The sequence below is a fragment of the Desmodus rotundus genome, chromosome 11 (genome assembly GCF_022682495.2).
Source record: "Desmodus rotundus isolate HL8 chromosome 11, HLdesRot8A.1, whole genome shotgun sequence".
NCBI lineage: Eukaryota > Metazoa > Chordata > Mammalia > Chiroptera > Phyllostomidae > Desmodus > Desmodus rotundus.
Window position 1 is genome coordinate 60,612,718 of NC_071397.1, and position 25,791 is coordinate 60,638,508.

At 45.5% G+C, this 25,791-nt stretch overlaps 1 protein-coding gene across 3 annotated transcripts in view; it reads left to right on the plus strand.

Annotated features, from left to right (window-relative positions):
* Window positions 1-25,791, plus strand: part of SOBP (sine oculis binding protein homolog) — a 158,441-nt gene that overhangs the window by 115,240 nt on the left and 17,410 nt on the right. For all 3 annotated transcript variants that reach the window (XM_045188651.3, XM_053913585.2, XM_053913586.2), the window contains one exon: window positions 21,945-23,885. In XM_045188651.3, coding sequence (XP_045044586.2) covers window positions 21,945-23,882 — 1,938 coding nt within the window. In that variant the 3' untranslated portion in view covers window positions 23,883-23,885. The remainder of the gene's footprint in view (window positions 1-21,944; window positions 23,886-25,791) is intronic.

Genomic DNA, 25,791 nt, shown 5'->3' on the forward strand with positions numbered 1-25,791 from the left:
GAGAACCCCAGAAATGTGAGCTCTTCAGCAGTTTGCCAGACCCTGAAGAAGACATATGCTTTACATCCTCTATGCCCTATGTAAATATCTTGCCCAGATCAATATCAGGAAGTCTGGCACAGAAGTTCTTTTTGAAACTTTAAGCAGCAAGTGCTTTTCTGAGTCCTCTTAGGAAATCGTGCACTGCTAAAGTAGTGAGTTTGAACTTGGGGGTGGGGACAAGATTTCTGAGGACGAGGCCTGGAAGATGAGCTCTCCACTCACCCACTGCCCATCCTGCCTGGCACCGGTCTCTACCTTGCTGAAGTGGGTGTGAATTATTGACATTCCTCCAGGACAGCAGATGCTGAAAACTGAGTGCGAAGAAAAAAAGAAAGAAAACACCGGGGCAGAGCCGATAGCCTCCAGTCAACATGCACGTAGTTTCTGTGATTATTTCCAACTAGTGTTGACATTACTACATAGGCATAGAACTTGGAGCTCTTCCAGACGTCAGCAGAGTAAAGCAAGATGAGAGGAGAGGCTGAAGGGTTTGTGTAGCCTCTCTGTGGGCTGGGAGCGGTGGTTTGAAAATGTGGTCTCCACACCAGCAGATTCCGCATTACCTGGGGACTTGTTAGAAATGCAGATGCTGGGGCCTCACCCCAGACTTACTGAATCAGAAATTCTGGGGGTACAGCCCAGGAATTTATGGGGTTATTTTTTTTAATATTGTGGTAAAATATGCACAACATAACATTTGCCACTTTAACCACTTTAATTGCATAATCCAGTGGCATTCTCAATGTCATTCAACCATCACCACTATCTGTTTCTAAAACGTTTTCATTACCCAAAAGAGAACCCCTGTAATCATCAAGCAATATCTCCTCGCCCCCCCTCTTCCCCCAGTCTTTGATAATCTCTAATCTACTTCCTTTCTCCATAAATTTGCCTACTTTAGATATTTCATATGAGTAAAATCTTACAATACGTGACCTTTTGTGTCTGGCTTCTCCCACTTAGCATGTTTTCAGGGTTCATCCATGTTGTAGCATGTATCAGTACTTCATTGCTTTTTATGGCTGCAGAATATTCCATTTTGTGGATATGCCACGTTTTGCTTATCCATTCATCTCTTAATGGGAGCTTGGGTTGTTCCAAACTTTAGCTATTGTGACTAATGCTGCAGTGAACGCTGGTGAGCAGATACCCGGAAATGCTGCTTTAAGCAGCTCTCTGGGTGATCTGATGTGTGCCCGGGTGGGAGAAGCCCTGGCCCAGAGCCCCGGAGCAGTCTTCCCTGGGAACTCAGAACGCGCAGTGGAGGCTGTGTGCGCAAGGGTAGCTTTGTCCATCCCAGCCAGGGGCCAAGGGCATGGACGCTTACATCTTGTTTGTGCTGCAGAGACCAATATTTAGACTTTCTCAAAGGTCCTTCGAAGACTAATCTCAGAAGAAAAATACCTCTCCAGAATTAAGGTTCTCTTTGACTTTGTTTCATGGGTGATACCTCAAAATATTTCAAAGGCATGGCAGAAAAACACTTATTAAAAATGCATAACCGTTTGGTTATTGTTGAGTGGAATTTCCCTCGGGTGTTTTGTCTCTCCAAGACTACCTCAGTATTTGCTGTAACAAAGACCCACGCTACTCTTCACTATAGAAATCAGAGTTGTTTGGGGTTTTTTTTCTCAGCATTGTAGTGGTAGCCACAAAAGAGAGAGAGAGAAGGAAAAATTTTTTCTCTAAGTTCACAGATAGTTGGATAATGTTTGATAATTATTGTATTAAGGATTTACAGGCTCTGACACCTTATTAACTTACTAACTCCTTCCTCTTCGGAGAGGTTCAGTAACTTGCTGTGGTTACACCGCTAGAAAACAAAAAAGCCAGGGTTAGAATTCATGTGTCAATCTAAAGTCGTTGAATAAATCCATTCATACTGGCTGCTGGTGGTTTAAAATATTACCCCTTAGGAGATATTTGGATTTTTAACAGAAAACCCCTATGTCATATTTTAACCTAAAGAAGTAAATCTCTGAAGGTAGAATGTTATAGCTGAGGAAGAGGAAGGGGAGAACTTTCTAACGATTGCAAAATCACGCCGTGTGGTCTGTGAATTCAGGTCTCAGAATCCCTGGAGGGCAGGTTCAGAAGGGTGTTCTGTTCTTCTGTTGTGTCACGTACTGCGAGTGAAATGGAGGTGAGATGGAGGCAGCCTGGACGAGGACAGTCTGGAAGTCATGATGTCTTAAGGACAAGGGAAGTGGCTGAGGATGAAAGAGCCAAGGGGACGCATACACCTGTTGCCAGGTATATGAAGGGTGGCCCTGTGGAAGGAATGCAGTCCTGCTGAGTGACTGTGAGGGAGAGGGCCAAGCCTTTGGGTAGGGGTTGTAGGAAGGCAGATCTCTTCTTGGTACCAGAAAGAGTTTTCTAAGCAGCATAGCACCCTTGTGAAGTAGTGAGCTCCCTGTTGGCAAAAACACCACAGCTGAGTCCGATGAGCATATTGTAAGGGGGCCCAGCATTGACTGGAAAGTGGGATGAAGTGACTCTCTGGTGCCAGTTCAACGCCAAGGCATTATGACCTTCAACTTTCAAAAGTTGCTGAATTGTTATATGCTGAACACAAAACCAGTATCAAAGGGGAATTTGATCTTGATCTATCATTTTCACCTGTTAATGTCCCTCCTTTAAAAAAAAATCACTCAGCATCATTGATGGGAATTTTTGAAATAGTTAATTACTCTTTGGGATTTCGTCTCCTGCTTACAAATTCAGTGGGAGCAACCACTTGAATCTTCTGATAAAGGTGTACTGCTCTGACCTATTTGCATTTCCCTTTTGAAGCTAATAAAAAAAACTCAAGTGGAGCCCCTCCACAGGTAAGGATGTTGGGCGCTAACAAAGCAGCAATAATCCAGCTGGATCCGGGCACACGCAGGGACTTTTCTGTTATCATTCTTTCTATTGCATTCGGTGCACATTAGTGAGGTCTGAGGATTTGGGGGTTTGGCGTGATCATGGCCTTGAGACATCTGAGGGATGTTAAACCCCGGGGACGGAAGGAACTTATTTAGCTCCAGACAAGGGGTATAATTAGGGTAGGAGTAATGGAATGAAATTAAGCAAAGAAAGATTTAGACAGAATATTGGTGGGGTACTTTTAAGCAATAGATTTACGAAGCTTTTAGACGTTTTCTAGGGAATTCTAGTCTGTATTTTCCAAGTCACTTGTAAATCAGAGGGACAAAGGCTGAGATAATCTTGAGGAAACCAGAGCCTCTAGGGATAAGGCGAATGGAGAGCGCTTAGCTTTCTCTGCTTTCCTCTGGTCTTTCTTATAAACATGAAAAGCTCAGCAGGCGATCTCCTTCCGAATGATTCTGTCCACCTATAGCAAATGCCTGCTTTTCTTAAAACCAGGAGCTATTCAAAGAATGGTGTGTTCCCAAAGGAAAAATTTGAATGTGAGAATCAGAAGAAAGTCCTGGAGAGAACCCGGAATGACTTCTTTGCCTGCTTGTTAGTTTGCCTCTAGAGGGCAGGGAGGGGAGGCCAAACCCTTCCATGCCTGTGGTGGGTGCGGAAGGGTCTTGAACCGCAGGGTTAGATGGGGATGCCTGCTTCAGGGAGCCCTGAACGCTGCTGGGTTGAGCAAGGCAGAGGCCGCAGCCATTGCAGAACCCTCCATAAGCCTCCAGGTTTTCCTTCCCTCTGGAGCATTTCCCCAACTTGCAAGGAATCTACTTATCCTTTCCAAAGTCCAGCACGGATGACCCTTTCAAGGTGGTGCCAGCTTCTGGGGGCCTTCAGTCCCTGCTGTAGGACGTTCAGCCTTCCTGGACCAGCTACGCTGGGCACCGGGCATTGCCTGGAGGGCGCACGGACTGGCTTCCTTCTGAGACCAATCAGAGACATTTGCATTTAGGTATTTTGCATAAGTCACTTAATAGTACTGACAGGTAAAACAATAGAAAGATATACTGACATTTAGCCGAGATTTTGTGTTTAATCCCTCTGGTGTGTCATTACTTCCCGCTTCCTCTGTGGTTACAGAGGTGGGCAGCTGAGGGCTCTTATACTATTACAAAGGTAGCTCCCATGTAATTTTCCACTTTGCATCCTACATCTTTTTTTATTGAGTAAAACTGTGTTTTACTCTTTAAAGCAGCCCATGGCTGGCCTGTGCTGCTAGCTCGCTCTTAAAAGGGAATACAATTCTTAAATTGAAACCAAATTGGAAAGTGCTCTGTGGCGTGCTCTGGGAGGGGCTGAGCACAGACGCGGGTCTGATGACTACTTTGACCGCAGAAAGAGTGGGGTCCTCCATCTCCCAGCAGGTGACCCCGTCTGCCTGGGTTCTCCCCGCCCTGGGATTTAGACGGCCCTTGTTTGTCCTGCTCGGCTTAGAATCCCAGATCCCACTGGAGTCTGACCTCAGGCCATCCCCCGTTGCATTCAGGCTTTTGGAAGGCCTCGTCTCTGTCCTCAGGATATTCTGTGTTGGAGACAGCAGACAGGCAACAAAACCTGAGACCAAGACCCCCAGCAGCAGAGAGAGGGAGCTGCTGCCTGCTGACTGCGTCCTGGGGTGGGGAGGGCTAGGGGGAGGATCAAACAGGAGGAGGGAAGGACACAAGCCCGCCGAGTGAAAACAGCAGTGCTCGCCCAGGAGTGTGGCTGCTGGGCGCCTGAGGAGGGGCCATATTGGCCGGAGGGCACTGGTGGAGCAGGGGTAGCGCTTAATGAGGGTCTCATGTGCGTCCCTGCTTTTGAATTTTTTTGCTGGAGTCTCATCACAGTGTGGGGTAGCATGCAAGGAAGTGCTCACCTGCCTTCCTCATCCATTTCCTAACCCTGGTTCTGGAGAGGGCTGGGTGCTCCTCACTCCAGAGCTCTCCAGGGGCATGACAAAACTCTCAAACAAAGACTAATTCAGATTCTTGCTAAATTCAAAAGTCAGTGTAATGAGGAGGAATGTGTGTGTTGAAAAATGGAACAAGCCACCTTCTAAAAGGTGGGCAGTTTGGTACAGGGTTGGGTCAGTGGAGCATTTACTGTTAAGGGCACAGCGGAGATGGCTCAGCCACGGGCACAGTTGTCTGTCTCATTGTGGCTCTCGTTTAGTGAGTGTCGAGCTGTGGGAAGTCCAGCTGATGTAAATAGATTAATATTTAAAAAGTAATACAGAAGAATGAGGTTCCAAACATGTAATGTTTAATTATTAAAAACCCATAATGGAATTTGAATCCAAACTCATGTCTCATGTCTCCCTGGTACACAGCGAAAAGCTCAATTAGCCAGCGAGTCTGCTCAGGCCATGGCTGCTTTTGACCAACATGGCACCAAGCCCATGTCCTCTTAAAACCTCTAGCAGCATAGTTATGGGCAGCCTAGGTAGTGTTATGCTTCCTCACTAAATAATTGTTGCAACCCTTTTTGGGGGTCAAACTGATGGGTAAAATGACTGTATATTGTCAAGAGGACTTAGAAAGGAATTTGAGTTACTTCCAATGGGTAGGACTTGGGAGACTTAGGTTACCTGTTAGAAATCACAGTATTAGGACATTCATGCTACCGCCGAGTTTATCAAGGCCATGAAGTATGTGTTACCGGATGCAGGTGTCTGATTAGAAGAATTTACTTAGTCCAGGATAATCACCCATTTTCCTTTTGAGACCACAGTTCTTCCAGCTCTGTAGGACGCCTGTGTCCCTCACTCATGATAAGGGAGAATGTGCCCAGAGGCCTGTGGCAGAGAATGGCCAAAGGAAGAGAGAAAATGATCAGTGTGACTCGGAGTAGAATAAACCCTCAAAGACCAGTTGAAACGATTTCAAAACCAGTGTGCCAGCAAGACTGGTTGAGGTAGCATTTCTTGATTTTATATTTCTATTCAGTGTGACAGATAGGGAGTGTCCTCTGTATATGGATATGAAAATACTGATATGCTATTTGTTGTGCTTTAAGAGTTTGCCCCTCACTTGTGGTGGCTCATTTCTCATGAGATGCTCATGAATTCATCTGTAATGCAGAAAATGCAGTGGTGTGACCTAAAATGCTCTCAGGTGGAGCTCCAGGTTTGGAAGGTCACACGCTAGGTAATGGTACTTGTGACATCCTGTGGGGCTCTCGGGCTGTGTGGGGTAACCTGAACTGAGAGGACAGAAATTGAGTTTGTAGTGACTGCAGAAGCTGAAACCACAGATTGAAATGTAATCGGGTCTGGGGCTTGGTGAGCACAGGAAGCTGATGCGAAGTGAGGAGGGAGCTGCAGGGTTGAGAAAAGTGCCACAAGGGGACGAGTAACCTTGATTCCTGGCAGGACAGAGCCTGGCAACATGCAGAAGGGTAAATAGGAACCAACTCTCACTTTCCCTACAAGTCATTCGACAACCAGAAGTTGCACGTGGAACCCTTACCATGTGCGAGACAGCGTGCTGGGGTGTAAAAGCTCCCTGAGACCCAGGCCTCGGTTACCTGGCTCTGTCTTGTATGCATCCAATTCATTAAAGCAGCATTTTCCAAAGTGCTTTTCTATAAGACCCCACTAGAAGAAGTTCTGTATTTGGAAAGTTGAGGAAACTGGATTAGTGAAGTTAAACATGCTTCTTTTCCTCAGAACTTCTCAGAGGCTAAAATATGGCAATGTGCCTGGAGAATCTCCAGAAAAAACATAGGGTATGCAACATTTCCCAAATACATTTGATCGTGAGGCCTTTTTTTCAGGGGCAGAGCATTGCCGGGACTATTGTTTTTCAGAATACCCTGTAGGCAATAGAGAGTTGGGGTCGGAGCGGTCAGTGAGTAGGGGGCGGTGGGTTTAGGAACTGGCAAGGACCTGATAAGGCAGTCACATTTCCCTCTGGGGTGACCTTCAGAAATAGTGCTGGTGCATTTAGGTATAAGTAAGAAGCACGCCCTGGTGTCAGCTTCCTGCTTCTGAACCTGCAGGAGACATTGCCTCCTAATCCTTGGGTGTGAGTTGGCCCACCCCATCCCTGGGCTGATGTTGCCCCAGACACCCCACACCCGTAGCAGGGCACACAATAATAATGTGTCCCAAGGAGCTTCTTAACCACAGGGAGAACATATGGGAGGATCATGCAAGGACTTTGAAGTCACTGTACCTTCCTAGATTTTCCTCACCTCTTAGTAGAGAGTAATACCTGAAAGGGTCATGGATTAAATCAGGGGAAGTATATAAAGCTGGGTTAGATTCTTGGTTTTCCTAAAGTTATGGAGACTTGCTATAAAGTCCAGGAAACAAGCCTGATGGAATAGCCATTGCTGCCTGTCCTCCTGGGGCACAGGTGATTGTACTGGCAGCAAAGAGGGCCCCACAGTGCTAATAACCAGGCAACAGGACTGTCTTATCGTCTCCCAGGCTCAGCCATCATTGCTTCCTGCTTTAGCACATAGCCTTTTAAGAATTTGAAACTACCTGCCATTTGACTTCTAACTCTGCACCTTCTAGGCCCCTTGTCCATACTCTGCCTCGTGACCTGTGCTACTCCATAGCTTCTGCTTACTGCCTGACTTCTGTGGTCCTCTGGCTTTATTCCATAACCACTGTCCCCACTACTACTTGGTCCCTTGGAGTTGCCTTGATTCTCAACTTACCAAAGGAGAAATTCTGATTGGTTCATTGAATTATTCTGTCCCCTGTTAGGCAGAGCCACACTGAGGTCTAGAGGTGTCTTTGGGTCCAGGCAGCTATGGCCATGGAAGCAGCACAGCTGTGGCCACAGCAGGCATTCAGTGTCTAGCGGGTTCTGTGCTGATACAATGGTAGTTAGTACACAGTTCTTCCCTCCTCTTTCTTCCCTTTTCTGTCCCTCCCCACTTTTGCATATGCCAGTCTGTACCAAGGGCAAGCCTTGATATAGCAAAAGATACTCAATAATGCCTTTTATTTCACTCTGAGATATGAAGCCCTAGAAGAAAGGCCCAGCCTCACTTATCTAGATCACCCACCAAATATGCCTTTCTTTTATATCTTACTGGATCTTAAGCCCACCGCATAGGATGTTTGGACTGGGCTGCTCTGTCACACTTATTTCTCTTTTCACCCAGGAGCCAGGAGCCAGTGGTACTCAGTCAAGTGGAAGTATCGTCTCCAATTTGTGTCCTTCTTCAGAGTAGAACAAAGAATGATGTAGTTAGTTTTACGGGTCATGAGATGGGGGCTTTTACCCAAATACTGGCAATCGAAGTGTAGTTATTGCTAATCTCAATTTACTTATCTCTAAAATAAGTTATGTTCTCTGGCTGTTGGTCTTTTTACAGACTTCTGGTGAGTGGTAGTGTGATACTGTCTATTGAACCATTTGAATTTACTGTAAGAAAGTAGTTACATAAATAACAGGTGTGTTTAAATATATACAGGTTGTCTTGCTTCACACCATTTAGCACTCAGATGTTCAGCCTGGTTGGGGACATTGGGTTGGGCTAACCCAGACTCTGCTCATGTGGATAGAGTTGTAAGACCGATGCTTCGTGGAGAATCTATCATTAGTGGACTCTTGGCTTTCAACCAGGTAGTTATCACAGCAGGATGGCTAAATTCATAGAGCGGAGATGGAAGAGAACTAGGCAAACCAACAGCCCACAAACACCCAGGAAGCTTTTCAGAAACAAAGGGACCAACATGCAGATCTGAAACCACAAATAGCCCAGCACCTCTCTCCTAGATAATTGAGAAACTATCACCAAGTGGGCACCCTGAGACAGGTTTTGAGTAACTAAAGAGACAAGACAATAGACAACCTAAATTATTTCATTTCCCAAAGTTTGTGAGCCCCGCACTCAGGGCTTTCTAAATTTGCAGTGTTGTGCACCAGATGCCCTAAATGTTACATTTGTACATACCTGAGCATAAAGGATGCCACTGGTGACTCTGGCCTGGGTGACTGGTGCTGGCCTGAAGCTGAGCCTAGGGCTAAAACACCCAGTGAGCCTGAGACCACAGCCCGGCCTGCAAACCTCCTCATTATTGCAATTATGCTGCTGTCAAACACTCCATAAGCCATTGCAATCACAGTGGAGAATTTGGGGGTCCAGTATGTTGTTGGTTTGCATTTCCGGGTTTTATTTTTGTAGTATGCTTTTTACTTGGAAGTACACATCGCAGGAAAATTCATAGTAGTGGATTTTCTTTGTTTTTTATAACTGAGATTTAATGGAAGAATAATGGGTAAATTAGAGTAAAGTGTAGGTAGACCAGCTGTCTGATTTAAAAAAATATCTGAGTGTTATTTTTATACATTTATATAATAAAATGAAAATATCTATATTTATATGACATTTTAATATTTTCCAGAGTGTTCCATTTTCACTATTTGTTTCAATCATCACAACAGGCCTTGAAGTTAGGCAGAGGGTCCAAGGGCACAGAAACAAGAGCCAGGACCTGGGTCTTCTGATTCCTAGCTCACGACTTTCCTAACCAGACCGTGATGCCTCCCAAGTGAAGAGTAAAAGCCTAGAGCATTGATTGACAATTGGAAAGAATGTATTTAGCAATTAAAGGCTCTAATCAAGAAAACTTTAAATTGTGAGGTGGGCAAAGAAGCAAAAGCTACTCGATAAACTTGTAAAGTGACACAATGGAAGCAGAGGGCATGACACACGGAGAGATGGGTGGAGGAAATGGGGCTAGTCCTTCCCAAAGGAAAACAGAATCATGAGCAGGAGCAAGTAAATGGCTTCTGATATCTCCCTACCAATGCAGAGAATGAGAAGAACCAAGTTACCCTGGATTGTGGGCACAAAAAGATAAAAACAATCTGAGAGATACCTCTGAGACTTGGAGGGGAAGTTATGCCTAGATAGACGAGAGCTAACATACAGAAATAAAACATAAAACAACATGCCCACCAACATATTCAGTAGGTGAATACAATTCAGGGAAATCTATGCTCCATGGCAGTCCACGCACCTGAGGGTGCATGCAAGGTGGGAGTTATAGGAAAATAACAGGAAATATCAAAAGAATTATCTGGGGGTATCGAGGACAAAATCTGAAGCAGACTTTAAAAACAGATTAATTGGTCCCCTGGCTGGTGTGGCTCAGTGGATTGAACACCAGCCTGTGAACTGAAAGGTCACTGGTTTGATTCCCTGTCAGGGCACATGCCTGGGTTGCAGGGCAGGTCCCCAGTTGGGGGCATGAGAGAGGCAACCTTGATGTTTCTCTTGCATATTGATGTTTCTCTCCCTCTCTTTCTCCCTCTCTTACCCTCTCTCTGAAAATAAATAAATAAAATCTTAAAAGAAAACAGGTTAATTAGCAAAGAAGCACAAAGAAGCACTCAAAAGCAGAGTGACTGATCATTCTTGCCCATGCCTTGGAGGTAGTTCTGAGAAGGCAGAGAAGCAGTGAGAGGAGCCCTACTTTGACAACCATTTTTATTCATATAGAGGAAGGGCTACTTGGTGTGCGGATGGAGAGGGGAAGTGACCCAGCCATCTTGGAATGAACAATGGCAGAGGGAGGCAGGGTATGGTCAGCCAGGTTCCCTAGAGTTTAGAAAAGGCCCGAGGAAGGGTGTATTTGGTCCCACAATCAGAGGCTCAGTGTAGTTGTTGTGGGGACCAACATGGGAGGTGGGAAATTTAAAAAAGGAACATTGTGTCAGAAAGTTACGATGCACGAGGGACTCAACCCTTAGGCACGGCCTGAGGCAATAAAAGGAGCTATCACGTGGATGCATGCGATAGGCGATGCACGTGGAGGGGACAAGCAGTTGGATAGATCAGTGTTTAAACAAGTGGTGTGATGTTTCACAAAAGAGAGTGAGGGGCAGGGCTGGGCAACTTTTATTTGGTTTCTTTCCATTGTTTCCATAAAGAGAATGTTCTCTAGACTGGAAAGCATAGGAAAGACACCATAAAGATGGCTATGAATCCCACACTGGGGCAAAGAGATACAGAGAACATAGTATGCTAAGCAAATTTAGATTTCCTAGCCCTATGAAGAGATTTCTAGATAATTTCATATCTACTTTTGGACTCTATCCATGGATTCTATCATGATGAATAGGAAGGGTTTCAAGCAGACAGAGATGGACAAATGTTGAACAGATTTTCAAAACTGGGAAAGAGTTTTGGATCTCTGAAACTCTAGACCAGTAGGCTTGATGACTTACCCTCAGAAGCCCTTGAATATTCCATTAAAGACATGGTTGATGAGCACTAGGAGAAAAAGGTTTTGCTTGGCCAGAAACTCAGAGTGAAGCAAGCAGCATGGTAGAATGTAAGGCGGATGGGTTGGAAGTTTCGTATCTGGTGCCTGGCTCCACTGTTTGCAGGCTGTAGCATTTAGGGAAGCCACATCATCATTTGCAAGTAAAATGGGAAAAACAGTAGCTCCTGTAATTACAAGTTTGTTGTCAGAATTAAAGGAGATAACTTAAGTAAAAGCTTCAGGCCTGGTCCATAACAAATATTCAATAAATCTTTGTTTTTAAAAAAGCAAAGACCTAACAGCAGGATTGACTGCTAAAAAAATTACGTGTTTTCTTGGGTGGCATTAATGGAGGTGCAGTATTCTGTGTGAGGGAGGGGAGAGTGCCCTGGTCTCTGTGCCAGTCGGGCTGCTGCCTTCCTTTCTGGGCTCCACCCTTTACCAAGGTGAAGTGCATGCCTGGGTATGAGGCACTGGACCAGCAGGATAAGAGGGCTGTGGGAACTTGTCCCTGGGGAATGAGTGCAGGAACTGGAGATGTTTAAAAATGCCTATCTGGGGAATCTACGAAGCCTCTTTTAAAGCGTTTGAAAGGCTGAGACTTAGTAGAGCTGTCGTGGGTTGGGACACTCTGGTGAACAGAACTTCACTCTGCGGGTGGAAGGGGCAGGGATGTGGAGTTGCTACATTTTCTAATAACCAACAACCAAATAGGCTGCATGAGGCTTTGCAATTATACTGCACCTCTCTTCAGAAGGCCACCAGAGAGGTCCGTGCAAAGGAGAAAGACCACTATGGTGTGACTGTGCAGGTGGGCCTGGATGGTTCTCCCTGTCACAGGAAGAATGAGTGCCACCTGGAAGACCATCTGCGTGTGAAAGGAGACCCAGGCTTGCTGTAGGAGATAGGCTGGGCGTCGCCTCCTTAGAAATCTGAATGCCTTGGTTCTGGAATCTCAAAACAAAGTTATTACCAAATATTATTTAACTGTTTTTTTCATAAGATTTGATTTTATTTTTAGTGAGAGGGGAAGGAGGGGAGAAAGAGAAGAAGAGAAACATCGATGTGAGAGAGAAACATCGATTGTTTACCTCTTATACATGCCCCAGCTGGGACTAAACCTGTAACCCAGGCATGTGCCCTAACTGGGAATCAAACTGGTGGCCTTTCGCTTTGCAGAACAAGACCCAACCAACTGAACCACACCTGTCAGGGCAGTTATTATCAAATAGCAGTCAAATGTTTTAATCCTGTGGTTTTAAAGGCAAATGCAAAAAATCCTTGAGATAGTGGGGGCAATGTGGGATTTGAAGCCAGGCAGGTCTAAGTTAGAGCCTGGAACTGCCAGCTGTTACCTGTGTAGGCAAGGTATCTTGGGCAAGGTATTTAACCTATCTAAACCCGTTATCTGTAGGATACGGTACTTGTGGAGATGAATGAGGTAATCCATATAACATACTTGGCACGGTTACTAGTGCTTAAATAATGCAAGCTATCGTTACTAATATAATCTATTATTACATCAAACTGGGGCTTCCAGTAGGCACTATAATAAAAGCCATTATTTTCACCCTGGCCAGAGTGACTCAGTTGATTGGAGTGTCTCATAAACCAAAAGGGAGCAGGTTCAATTCCTTGTCAGGGCACATGCCTTGCTGGTAGGTTCGGTCCCCAGTCAGGGTGCATATGAGAGGCAGCCGATTGACGTTTCTTTCTCACATAAATGTTTCTCTCCCTCTTGCTCTTCCTACCTTCCCTTGTCTCCAAAATCAACGAGCATGTCCTCAGGTAAGGATTAAAACAAATTTTTAAATAAAACCCGTAATTTTAATGGGGTGTCTTGGAGAGATTGGAGGACTGGGCAGAGATGAGCTGAAGTGTGTCAGTCCCGACGACCCACGGGTAAGAGCTGGTTCACTCGGGAAGCAGAGAAATGTGCTAGAATCTGTCAAGAGAGGATTGAATGAGGCATTGCAAGTAAAGCCTTTCACCAGGTGCCTGGCAGATTCCAAGCAATCATTATGTAGATAGTGGGTAAGTGAATGAGAGGTCACCAAGAGCAGCTGCAAGCCTTCGAGAGGCAGCCAGAGAGTGAGCTGAGGTACGCGATTGCCAGAGGGGCTGTTGATTCTGCCCAGCAGTGCCCTCGACCCGGGCCATCTGCACACACACAGCCTTAGTATTACGGCATTTCAGTGGTGCAGCCGTTAGCCAAGGCCAAGGCAGGTGAGCAGGCTGGAAGGCAGACTCAAATAAAATCCCTGGGGCAAAAAAGACTGTTTCAGATATCACAGATAATAACTGCAGTCCTTCCAAAAATTGCCATCATTGGTATATGATTAGCTGTGTTTAACTAAAGCCACGAGTTTTAAAATATGATGTATGCCATTTTCTACAAAGTCTGCATGAATTCCTTAATGAGGTGAATAACTACAGATAGAAGTCAGATAACTAGCACACTTCACTTTTAACACATCAGCTTGATGTGTTTCCCTTTATATTCAACTACAATCCAAGGTTCTTCCCCAGAGTATTTTCAGGTAGAAAAGAGGCTCTTCTAGTCACGAGTGATGAAACTTCAAATATTCCAGTATACATTTAGAAAACAGAGAGAGTAAGGATAAATAAGCTCAAAGATACATTTGAAAAGAGACTCAAGTATGTACAAAGGGGGACCAAAAATGGAATTTATTTATAAAAAAATTGTGTATGTATTCTTAACATGTTTAAACTTCAGTCACCTTCAAAGTACTCTGCAATAGGTGTGCTCTCAATACACCTATTGGGATGTTTTTTCCACTGCTCAAAACAGTTTTTGAACTTGTCGATCTTGATGCCTTTTAGTGCTTCTACCATTTTGTTTCACCTCTTCCACTTCAGCAAAATGTTTCCTTTTGAGGACTTCTTTCATCCAGGGAAACAAAAAAAAAAAGTCACTTGGGGCAAGATTGGGTGAATAGGGAGGGTGGGTTACAGGTACAAGGGTCATGCCATTTTTGATCAAAAACTGCTAACCACTCAGCGCAGTGTGGGAGGTGCGCTCATAAATCATGAAATGAGCGAATGCATTGAGCGTCTTCAAAAAAAAAAAATGCACTGAAGTCAAACTCAGCCTCTCACAGCAACACCAGCTCTGCACTGATGCAGATGGGTTCCTAGAACACTTACCTACTTGGGGAAGCCTGTGCTACAAGGTGTCCGCCCTCCAGAAGATTATTCCAGGGTTCGTTTTTTTTGGATCCCTCCTCGTATTTTGAAAACAAGAAGAATTACAATGAACAAGGCAAATACAAACCTGAAAAAAATTCAAGACATACATTTGAAAAAAAAGAGTAGTTGGGGTAGCAGAACAAATATCGACTATTTTTTAGTTAAAAACTATTAGTTGAATTCTAACCTTTAGAAGAAGTCTGTTGACGGAGGGCGTGGAGCGCAGTGCTTCTGGGGCAGGCGGTGTGTGCAGACTGCTCCCGCCACTGTCAGCGGACAGGCGTTGAGGTCCTGGAGGGCAGCGACGGAATCTTTCCGGTGCTGGTTCACAGTCCAGTGCCTTTTTAGCACAGCTCAGTACTTGTTTTTGAATAAATAAAAACATTACAAATCGGAGGTCAGCTTTTCCTTAAGCTTCACTTTGAAACAAAGATGATTAAATAAAAACAAAATTAAAATGTGCAGATGGTTAAATAAAAGCAAAAGAAAAATAAGCTGTGTGAGATCAGGTGATGGATGCTTCTTACTTCAACTCATACCCCTAGTTCCTAGCACAGTGCCTGACACGTGGTGGCTCCTCAGTAAATGTTCACTTATTCATGAATAAATTGGATCACGTGATGGCAAATTTCCAGGGAAGGTCATAGTTACCACGTCTGGAGTTGATTTTGAAACAAAAAGGGGAGGACGTCAGGCCACAGGGCAGGGCATTGGGAAGCAGGGTGGGACGCCACTCCGCACTGTCAGGTGGCCTGTTTGCCGCGTCTGCAGTTCCTCGCTGGTCATTTCTCCCTCACATGTTTGCCAGGCGGTGCTTTCACCAGGGATGATTTGACTTTAGGGCTGAGCACCTGAGGCTCAGAGTGATAAGTACCTGACCCCATGTGGAGCTGGAGGCTAAACAAAGGGCCTAGACCTCTGAGGTTCCTTTCAAGGCTAGATTTCATGGCTCTGAGATGTCTTGGGCTATTTCTGTGTTTTCTCAGGGCCACATACTGGAAAACAAAGAGGCTGACAGTTGGCACGAGGTAAACCAGATTTTCCAGTGTTTGAACTTTTCACTTTCCATCTGGATAACTTGTGTTAGGAACATGTAAGTTGCCTTGATCCAGCTTAAAGCAGAGAGTTTCATGATAACATGCTAATGTTCTCAGGCAACCTAATAAGTCAAACCAAAGGGAAAAATCACCTTCTTCTGAATCATGTGTTTGGCTGTGAGGATGGACACGTGGTCACTGAATACAGGCCAAGATTCCATCTCTTTGGCTATAGAAATAGAAACTTGGGTCAGTAATGGGCCATTTCTCAGTGCTCACTGAGATCCTGAACACCAAGCCCATCTCTGCTCTGCCTTACGGAGATCACGGCCCATGAGAAAGGGAAGGATCTGCCCTAGACCTGGGCCACGATTTCTGAAATCCAACTTAAAACTTCTAGGATAAGTAGAATTTGAGTCCTGGTATAAAGTTCCTCCAGGGCAGTTTTCTACTGATATTTTAAATCCTGACAGAGGTGCTCATTAGCCTGTCCTAGAGGTCCAGATCCCATTTGAGGAGAGAGAAGAGCAGAGAGTAAAGGAGAAAGAGGCTTTCAAACTACAAAGCAAAACAAAAAAAACAAATAAAACCCTTAAATAAAAAGAACTATGTATCAAACATCATCATATTGGAATCTAAGCCTACAGAAAACTTATTTTGAAAATGAACTTTTCCATGAATTTGCTTTTTAAAAAAAGATTTTATTTATTTTTAGAGCGAGGGGAAAGGAGGGGGGAGAGAGAGAGAGAGAGAAACATTAATGTAAGAGAGAAACATTGATCTGTTGCCTGTCCTTCGTGTCCCAATCGGGGACTGAATCCAAAACCCAGGCACGTGCCCAGACTGGAATCAAACCAGACCTTTTGCTTTGCAGGAGGACACCCAACCAACTGAGCCACACCAGTCAGGGCTGAAGTTGCTTTAAATAAATAAATAAAAACAAAAGAAAAAAAAAAAAACAATAGCCATTGCTGGTTCTAAATCCCTCTCCTGATTTCTGTATAGCTTTTGTACATCTATGGTTAGGTCATCTTTTTCCTTCCTACACCAGCTAATTTAATTTTGCAAGGAAACTTGGAATGTTGGGCTTCATCCCCCCATCAGGTTTTGATGCGCCCTCCCCCCTCCACGGAGGTGCATCCTCACAGGCATTGTGCCATGCAGGCCTTGGGTCATCCTGTCTTAAAGGCCTGTGATGGGTACAATGGCTCTGGCCCTGCCTTTGGAAGACAGTTCTGCCATGTAATGAGTCAGGCAGATCGTTCATCAGCTCTGTTTTTTAATAAAACATGAATAGCACAGTTTATGGCTTCCACTATTCAAACAACAGTTGAGCCTAAGAGGAATTATTTATTTTAATGGTTCTAACACTCATTTCCAAGCAACCGTGCTGCTTTATCAGCTTTAGCCTAAATTAGAGATTGACCAGCCTTGGAAAAGAATATGGCTCGGCAGGAGTTAAATAGAGCACTCTCAGGATGGTGGGCAGCTGGACACGGTTCCTCATCGCTGCAGACAGCCCCTCAGTTACCTCTGGGACAGTCTCCCAGGAAGCAGGGCGGCAGTGGGGGGAGGCTGGCGTCTGTGAGGTGCGGCATGCTCCATTCTATGTCAAAACCATGCAGGCTTGTAGGAAAGCTGTGGACCAAAATTTTTCTTTTCCTCCTCACACAGCCATTAACTTAAAATGAACTTAAACATATAGGATGTTCCTAGGACATCAGCAACCATGAGGCAGACAGGCTAGGGACTGAAGAAAACACTATACAACAAGCTTACTGACGTGCCTGACACAACAGGTATTACTTGTTACTACTATTAGCTCCATTCACGGATGGGGAAAACTGAAGTTGAGCTTTTCATAAGATTTCACTGCTGGTAAATAATGGAGCTCAGACCCAAACCCCAATCTTCTGATTCCAAATCCCACGTGTTTTCCATAGCATCCTTTGCCACCCAAGTGTCCTGATGGAAGCAGTGCCAAAACCAAAGGAACAGTTTAATGGTGGGACCGTGGGACTCCAGGGTCAAACTGGAAGCAAGTATTTGGGTGGGGCCAGTCTGAGGCCCTCAACTCCTGCTATCTGTCAGGTGACTGTCTACAGATAGGGCACATCCCACACCCTCCGAAACGCTGATCACCCTCCTCATGTCTCTTTGTCCTCCTGTGCTTTATCCTTGGGTGAGCTCATGAATTTTTGAGCTGGCCTGGTGTACAAGATCAATGCCACATTTAACAGGCCAAGATCTAAGAAACCAGCATCTTATTGCAAGTTACAACTTTGCTTAAGGAGCTACAGATTCTGAACTGTTACCTGGGTCCTATATTTGTGGAAAGTCAAGAGCACGTGAAGGTTTTGTTTTGTTTTTCAAACTGTTGAATATCTTTTTACTGTTCTGTTGCTGAAAATGTCTTTGCCTTGATAAGAAAGATTTCAGCAAAAGGATTTCTTAATTAAGTATTGCCTGATGCCAGGTTACCACTCAGAAGGCAGTGGTGGGCTCCATTAAAGAATGGATTCACTCCCACCGCCAACAGCTGATTAATGTGTTAATTAGGTACCCTGTCCCTCCCCACCACTCACCCAGATCTTCTCTTTAATCCCAGCAGAATGTATATATTGTGCCCATGTGGGTAACCTCATGGCATACTTCAGCTTTGACTTTGGACGTTTATATAAAAATAAAGGCTCAGTTGCCAACATGAATAGCTTGCTTTCTTTCCAGGGGAAATACAAGATGGAAAGAGTTATAGGAACCAGAAGTCCTGCCTTTCGGTTTTCTTATATCAAGATCGAACGATATTTCTGCTGAGGCAGTGTCTTTGGAGCAGTTTAGCGGTGTAGGTTGCCACACATTTATTTCACAGGAAAGGAGTGAATCCATCAGGCCACTGAGCTTATAAGTACTACCCTGGCAGGCAGCCACCAAAATATAAATAGTCTAAATGGACTAAAGGAAATGTTCATTCTGTTGTTTAGAATTGGACACATCCCAGGAAGGTGAATTTAATCGTTGGGAAGACTGCTCTTGTGATGGGGTTGAATGGAGTACGCATTTGTTTATCTTTGTGATCTTTTTGTCGTCCTGGTGATACATTATGTATTTGTGATACGAAGCATTTCAGCTGTCTCGCTCAGTGGCGTTTGCAAGAGCTGATTGTTCGGTCCCCAGACTGCCATCGTTAAACAGCTTCAGCCTCAGCTCTGTCCAATCTGGGACCTGTTAGGGAGAGAAGTGGAACCGAAGGGGCTGGATTCCAACAGAAACAAAGCCGGGGTGGAATCAGGGGGAAATCATCCCAGTGCCCAGTGAGTTGAGCTCTGCACTTCTTAATCTTTATCTCCTAAAATATCTGAAGGAATTTTGGTACTTCTTGGCATAATGAGGAAAAAATAATGCCTCGCTAGGTTTTTTTAAAAGCCATCTGTGGAAAAACAAGGGAAGGATATCCCATGACACCACAATTCAGAAAACCCGAGTTTATGAGAAACATGCTGTGTATTTCGTGGATATGCAGACGCTATTTTATTAAAGAGAGAGATCTACAGTATATATTTTCACCTAACCACCACATCTTAAGTAATCAGCTCAGGCTCTTCTGACGAAATCTTTAATTACTAGAAGTGTGTCATTAGTTAGCCGTCGAATGAATGATGGTACTGCATTTTACTGCCTCGCATGATACAGCCATTTGTGTCATAAAGCCATTGACCTCATCTTAAATGGTGTGTCCTGTAAGACAGACTTGATTCATTATTTCTTAAGTGACAATTTTTTTCACTAATAATTTTTTGCCTCCTCAGAAAGATGGCTTTTCTGTATTTTTAGAACAGCGTTCTGAACGGAAATGTAATACAGCAAGGATACTACACACACATTCACACTCACGTTACCCAAAGTGAGGCAGTCACACTGTTAGTGTGGCAGTCACTGCCACACTATTACCTGAGCACTTTGCGACACTGTGGAAAATCAGGTAACTAAGTATTAGGCCTTTGCTTTAACTGCAAAGTGTGATGAAATAGAATTTTGCTTGGAACTTCGATGTCTGTGATTCTTGTTACGTGGAAATAGACAAAATGTGGTGGAGACTTCTCATTTGATAACTGGGGTAGTTCTGTGAGCATTCCTTACTCATCAATGGATTATTGAAAATGAAGGGAGAACATTTAAGTTATTTTTAGATTATCTTCTATGACTCCACTTGAAAATATTTATTTAGCTTGAGGAAACAGAGGAATCCTCTGGAGGCAGATAATTCAATCTGGCAATTTAAAAACCAATTAAGGATTTCAGAAAACTCTTTCCCCTTATGGTTAAAAAAGAAGTTCCAAAAGAAATATGCCTGAAATTTTGGTATATTATTTTAATTAGTTTAACTCAGTGTTGATGTTTTTTAGTTCATGATTAAAGAAGTTATACTTGATCCTTCACTTAAAGCTTATAAGTTGATATTTTAGGCTTTCTGTGGATGCCTAGTGTTGAAACAGAATCAGGCTTTATTTCATATTGGAACTTAAATGTCACATCATTGTACATTAGCTTTATAAAAATTGTCCGATCTTTAAAATAATAACTTACACATGTCAAGTTTTCACTATAGCTTATTTAATCTTTATGTAGATGATAATTTTTAGGGTCTGATGGATTCTGTGTGTCTTCTCATCAGAAGCAATTCTGTACTTATTGTAAAGTGGACATCTCAGCTATGATTCTGTTGAAAAGCTCCTTACTTTTAGAGAAAACTGAAACACTGTAGTGAAACACAAGAGTATATGAGCATTCAAATTATTTTTGTCAACAAGTTACTGAAAGGGTAATTTGATGTGAGACCAAACAAAAAACTAATGTGTGCCAGTAAATATTTTTTATTCAATCTCAGATCACCAAGTATATTACCTGCAAATATCAGTGAAAAAAAGTGAGAAGGAAAAGAGTGAATTAACACTCGCAGACCCACATCTGCCATGAGTGTGCGCACTCGCAGCCACACGCTAGCATGCCACCACCGTTTCTAATCACAGAAAGCTGAGAGTTAAATGAGATGAGTAATCAAATGCCCAGCATATGTTGTTTTTGCATAGTTGATGTGACCAGCCATTATTACAATTTATCATCTTTTAATGCTATTAATTTATCATAGTTTAAAAAAAACAACATGCACCTACGGGAGAACAACAGAGACCCTCCTCAACAAAAACAGGGTTCCATTCAGGGCAGCATTCGAACCAGGGCTTTAGTGAGGAGCGGCTCAAATTCAATGGACTCACCATTGCACTGCATTTCAGAATTCTGCTGCTACTGTATGAATTGAGTGCTGAGGAAATGATAAAAAAAAGGGGGGGGGGATAAGAAAAAGAAAAAAATTGTGTGTGTAATGTTCAGTCAAAAAAGTAAGGCCCTGAAAGAACTATTGAAAATTTTGACATCTGTTTATCTGTTTATAGCTATGGCAAGATTACTCATATTAATTCTTGTTTAAAATGCCATATGAAGGAAAGACATTTGTGCAAACAAGAGTCATATTTGAATTGTAGATCATGCCTTCACCATCTGTGAGAGCTGATGGTGTTGCAAAATTAATGTGTTAATGAAATCACAATAATTTCTCCAAAGTAATGGGTTCTGAAGCCGAGAATGACTATTTTTTGAACTTTGATGTCTAGTGATTTCCAATTGGGAAAAGCGCTCAGCCTTTAATTAGTTCTACAGCCCAACTTTAAAATAAATTTGGTGATGCCTTCTTTTGCCAGGAGTAAGTAGATTTGAAGGGGGGGGGAGGGGGAAGCCATAACAACTTTTGGAAAACGTTCTCTGCTGTTTGAAAAGTTGTTAAATAAGACTGCATGCCAAGAAATGTCACCAAAAATTCTGACTACTGAGAGAGAGTGGGCAAACAGCTCAAAAAATAATTCTAGCTTGCCGCAACATCACAGGTTGGGAATAGCTGAACCTCACACAGACTTCATGACTAATTCCAAGTTTCCCCTTGGAAGGCAGACATAATGATGTTCAGCGCTTTGTGTTATTGGTTAACACAGCGCACCCCTTCCAACTGCATTATCGAACACAGTCAATAATGGAAAGTGACTTTGCATGAGGAGAATTTTAAGGGGCTATACTTCAAAGCCCATTGAACTTTCTGGAGAATCCTTCTCTTCAAAACTATTTAGATTTGCATTTACAATGAGCCTCTCTGACAAGTGAAAATGTGTGGGCAGGTATGTGTATTCCTTTTGGTCAGATCTACCATAAAGGAGACAACACAATTTCTTATATTTTTTAAATGGGATGGTAACAATTGCTGTTCTCAAGAGTTAATATTACTAAAGCAATTCTGGCTTCCAAGGAGAAATCATTTTACAAACATTTAAGACTTTTACCTTTTAGAGGGAAACACTGCAGCCTGTTTGAAAAATTGTGATAAAGTGTGAAAGAACCTTTACGTGAAACATGAAATGCCATCTACCGAAGGGAATTGCTTATCTTACTTATTTCCTTTTATTCCTGTGTTGTAGGTGTGCGACTGGTGTAAGCACATAAGACACACAAAAGAGTATCTGGATTTTGGGGACGGGGAAAGGCGGCTTCAGTTCTGCAGTGCAAAATGTCTCAATCAATACAAAATGGACATTTTCTACAAAGAGACACAGGCCAACCTTCCAGCTGGGCTGTGCAGCACATTGCACCCTCCCCTGGAAAATAAAGCAGAAGGCACCGGGGTGCAGCTGCTCACTCCAGACTCTTGGAATATTCCTCTAACAGATGCTCGGAGGAAGGCCCCCTCCCCGGTGGCTGCAGCTGGCCAAAGCCAGGGCCCTGGCCCATCGGCGTCCACCACCGTCTCTCCATCTGACACTGCCAACTGCTCTGTCACTAAGATCCCCACGCCAGTGCCCAAGTCCATGCCCATCGGTGAGACTGCGAACATCCCGCCTGTCTCTGTCCAGCCACCTGCTAGCATCGGGCCTCCCCTCGGCGTCCCGCCCCGCAGCCCTCCCATGGTAATGACCAACCGCGGCCCGGTACCGCTGCCCATCTTTATGGAACAACAGATCATGCAGCAGATCCGCCCGCCCTTCATTCGCGGCCCGCCGCACCACGCCTCCAACCCCAACAGCCCGCTGTCCAACCCCATGCTCCCAGGCATCGGCCCCCCGCCTGGCGGCCCCAGGAACCTGGGCCCCACTTCCAGTCCCATGCACCGGCCCATGCTATCACCCCACATCCATCCCCCAAGCACCCCTACCATGCCCGGGAACCCCCCGGGCCTGCTGCCCCCGCCACCCCCGGGCGCGCCCTTGCCAAGTCTCCCGTTTCCGCCAGTGAGCATGATGCCAAATGGCCCGATGCCTGTGCCCCAGATGATGAATTTCGGGCTGCCGTCGCTTGCCCCGCTGGTGCCGCCCCCCACCTTGCTCGTGCCATACCCCGTGATTGTGCCCCTGCCTGTGCCTATCCCCATCCCTATTCCCATCCCTCACGTCAATGATTCCAAGCCCCCCAACGGGTTTTCCAGCAACGGGGAGAACTTCATTCCGAGCGCCCCTGGCGATTCCTCGGCGGCAGGAGGCAAGCCAGGCGGACACTCCCTGTCCCCCCGGGACTCCAAGCAGGGCTCGTCCAAGTCCGCGGACTCGCCGCCCGGCTGCTCGGGCCAAGCCCTGAGCCTGGCACCTGCGTCCGCGGAGCACGGCCGAGGCGAGGTGGTGGACCTGACGCGGCGCTCCAGCAGCCCCCCGGGAGCAGGCGGCCAGCTCGGCTTCCCCGGCGTGCTACAGGGCCCGCAGGACGGCGTCATCGACCTGACCGTGGGCCACCGCGCCCGGCTGCACAACGTGATCCACCGCGCGCTGCACGCGCACGTCAAGGCGGAGCGCGAGCCAGGTGCCGCGGAGCGCAGGACCTGCGGCGGCTGCAGGGACGGCCACTGCAGCCCTCCCGCCGCCGGCGACCCGGGCCCGGGCGCTCCCGCGGGCCCCGAGGCCGCGGCGGCCTGCAACGTCATCGTGAACGGCACGCGCGGCGCCGCTGCCGAGGGCTCCAAGAGCGCGGAGCCACCGCCCGAGCAGCCCCCGCCGCCGCCCGCGCCCCCTAAGAAGCTGCTGTCGCCGGAAGAGCCCGCAGTGAGCGAGCTGGAGTCCGTCAAGGAGAACAACTGTGCTTCCAACTGCCACCTGGACGGGGAGGCGGCCAAAAAGCTGATGGGGGAGGAGGCCCTGGCGGGGGGCGACAAGTCAGACCCGAACCTTAATAACCCCGCGGACGAGGACCACGCCTACGCTCTGCGGATGCTGCCCAAGACGGGCTGCGTGATCCAGCCTGTGCCAAAACCCGCGGAGAAGACGGCCCTGGCGCCGTGCATCATCTCCTCGCCCATGCTCAGCGCCGGGCCCGAGGACCTGGAGCCTCCGCTCAAAAGGAGGTGCCTCCGAATTAGAAATCAGAATAAGTAAAAGGTTTGTATGTCCGCCCAGGCAATCCTCCCCACGAGCCAGTGCACCTCTCCGTAGCTTTTTGGTTTTGTTCTTGTTTTTCCACCAGGTAGAGGTGAGAGAGATTGAGTTGATATTCGTGATTTAATCGTACACGTTTTACAATACACCTGTGTGGTCACTATCATCATTTTGATCCAACTTCATTTCCATTTTACAGCTCAGGAAAGCGGGTCACGGCATGTAAGTGTCACGCCCAAGGTCACTTTCTTAATGCTGAAGCCCAGTCCTGAACCTAGCTTGAACCGCTCTCTCCTTAATTACACTGTTATTATTACGCTCACCTCTGTGATTCACCTTACTGAAAAAGAGGAAGATGTGTGCAGGAAGGTACTCAAGGCTGGTGAATATTCAATCATGAGGTTTAAAGGGCTTTGGTAAAAGGTAAGCCGGACAACTTCCTGAAGCTGGTATACTCCTAGGCAGAGTGTCCCAACTCACCAAATTTTCTTGATAACAGCGGGATTTCATTTGCAAGATGAAAATAAAAACTACCCTCCTTACATACGTATGCCAGCGGAGCCGAAGCCAGTAAGCCCCCTGTGCCTGGCAGAGTGTTGGAACAGTGGCTCATAGCTCCTGCCCGTGGGGTCTCTTCTTTCACTTGTCACCAAACAGCATTCCCCAGGGCCTGCTTCCAGTATCACTGACCAGCTTTGCTGTCTCCTGATCTTTGGAGAAAATCAGCAGTTCAGCTGGTGGGTGGCTCAACTCTGCAGACAGTGGGAGGCTCTGATGGAGAAAAGGGCCACATCACTGCAGTGGATGAGGGTGCAACTTGGGATCCCAGCAGGGGATACTGCTTAATGCCAAGTGAGCCATTGATAGTGAGTCCAGAATTTCAGTAAGGGGAAGAGACACTCTCATGTGCGGTGTGTGCCCGATAGCCAGATTTGGCGCCTCCCACCAATCCTGGTGGAAGTGGCACCATCTTCCTCTTACCAAGGAGGAAGATGAGGCTTGCAGATGTCATCCAAATCAGAGCTGGTGAGTAGGGGAACCAGTATTCAACTTAGGTCTGCCCAACCCAGAGCCTGGAGCTTTCCCCCTTTTCCAAGAGGGCAGCAAACATGCTAACATCCAGTTGAGGTTTATTAACTCTTTATGGAAAGGAAAGGAAGAGAAAGGAACATTCACGAAACTTGTGCACAGCTCCCAGGAGCTGGAGAGACACAGAGGCGAAGAGCCTGCAGTGCCTGCCCTCGGGGTGTTTACGGTAAACCCAGCGAGGAGCAGGCCTGGGGGGGAGAAGTGGAGCACACAGGAAGAGCAGTTGCTCACATCTGTATATACAGGCTGTCATCTAAATGTTTTTTAGTAGCATTCTTTAAATTGGATCCATATGACAATTATTATTGCCTTCATTTTACTGATGAGGAGACTGAGACAGAAATTAAATAACTTGCCCAAGATCATCAAGTTAGTAAGCAGATTCAAGATTCAAATTCAGCCTGTCCGACTCGAGCCACATTTTCTTTAAGCCCCTGTAAGAGAATAGGCTAATTGGTCCCTTCATTACAGGGCTTGATAAAATTCTTTTATCCACCTCAGTCGTCTCAGGGGAAAGTTCCTAGAGGAAAAACCAAGCCTACCTACCAACTTCTCTAAGTGTTTAGATAGGGCTCAAGTCTTTTTTTTTTTTTTTTCAGTTGACAGTGTTCAATTCTTGTTTTTACAACAAAAAATCGAGAATAACAACTCTACCCCACACTGGGAAAATAGGTGTGGTCCAGGACACTTGATGTGTATGCATGTCCAGACCATTGTCCCTAAGTGCAGCGTGTTGACATGGGCACCTGTGTACCTTACAGCCAGTTTGCCTGGGAAGCGCGGGGCCAGAGCTGGGGGCGGGTCAGGGGTGGAGCCTTGG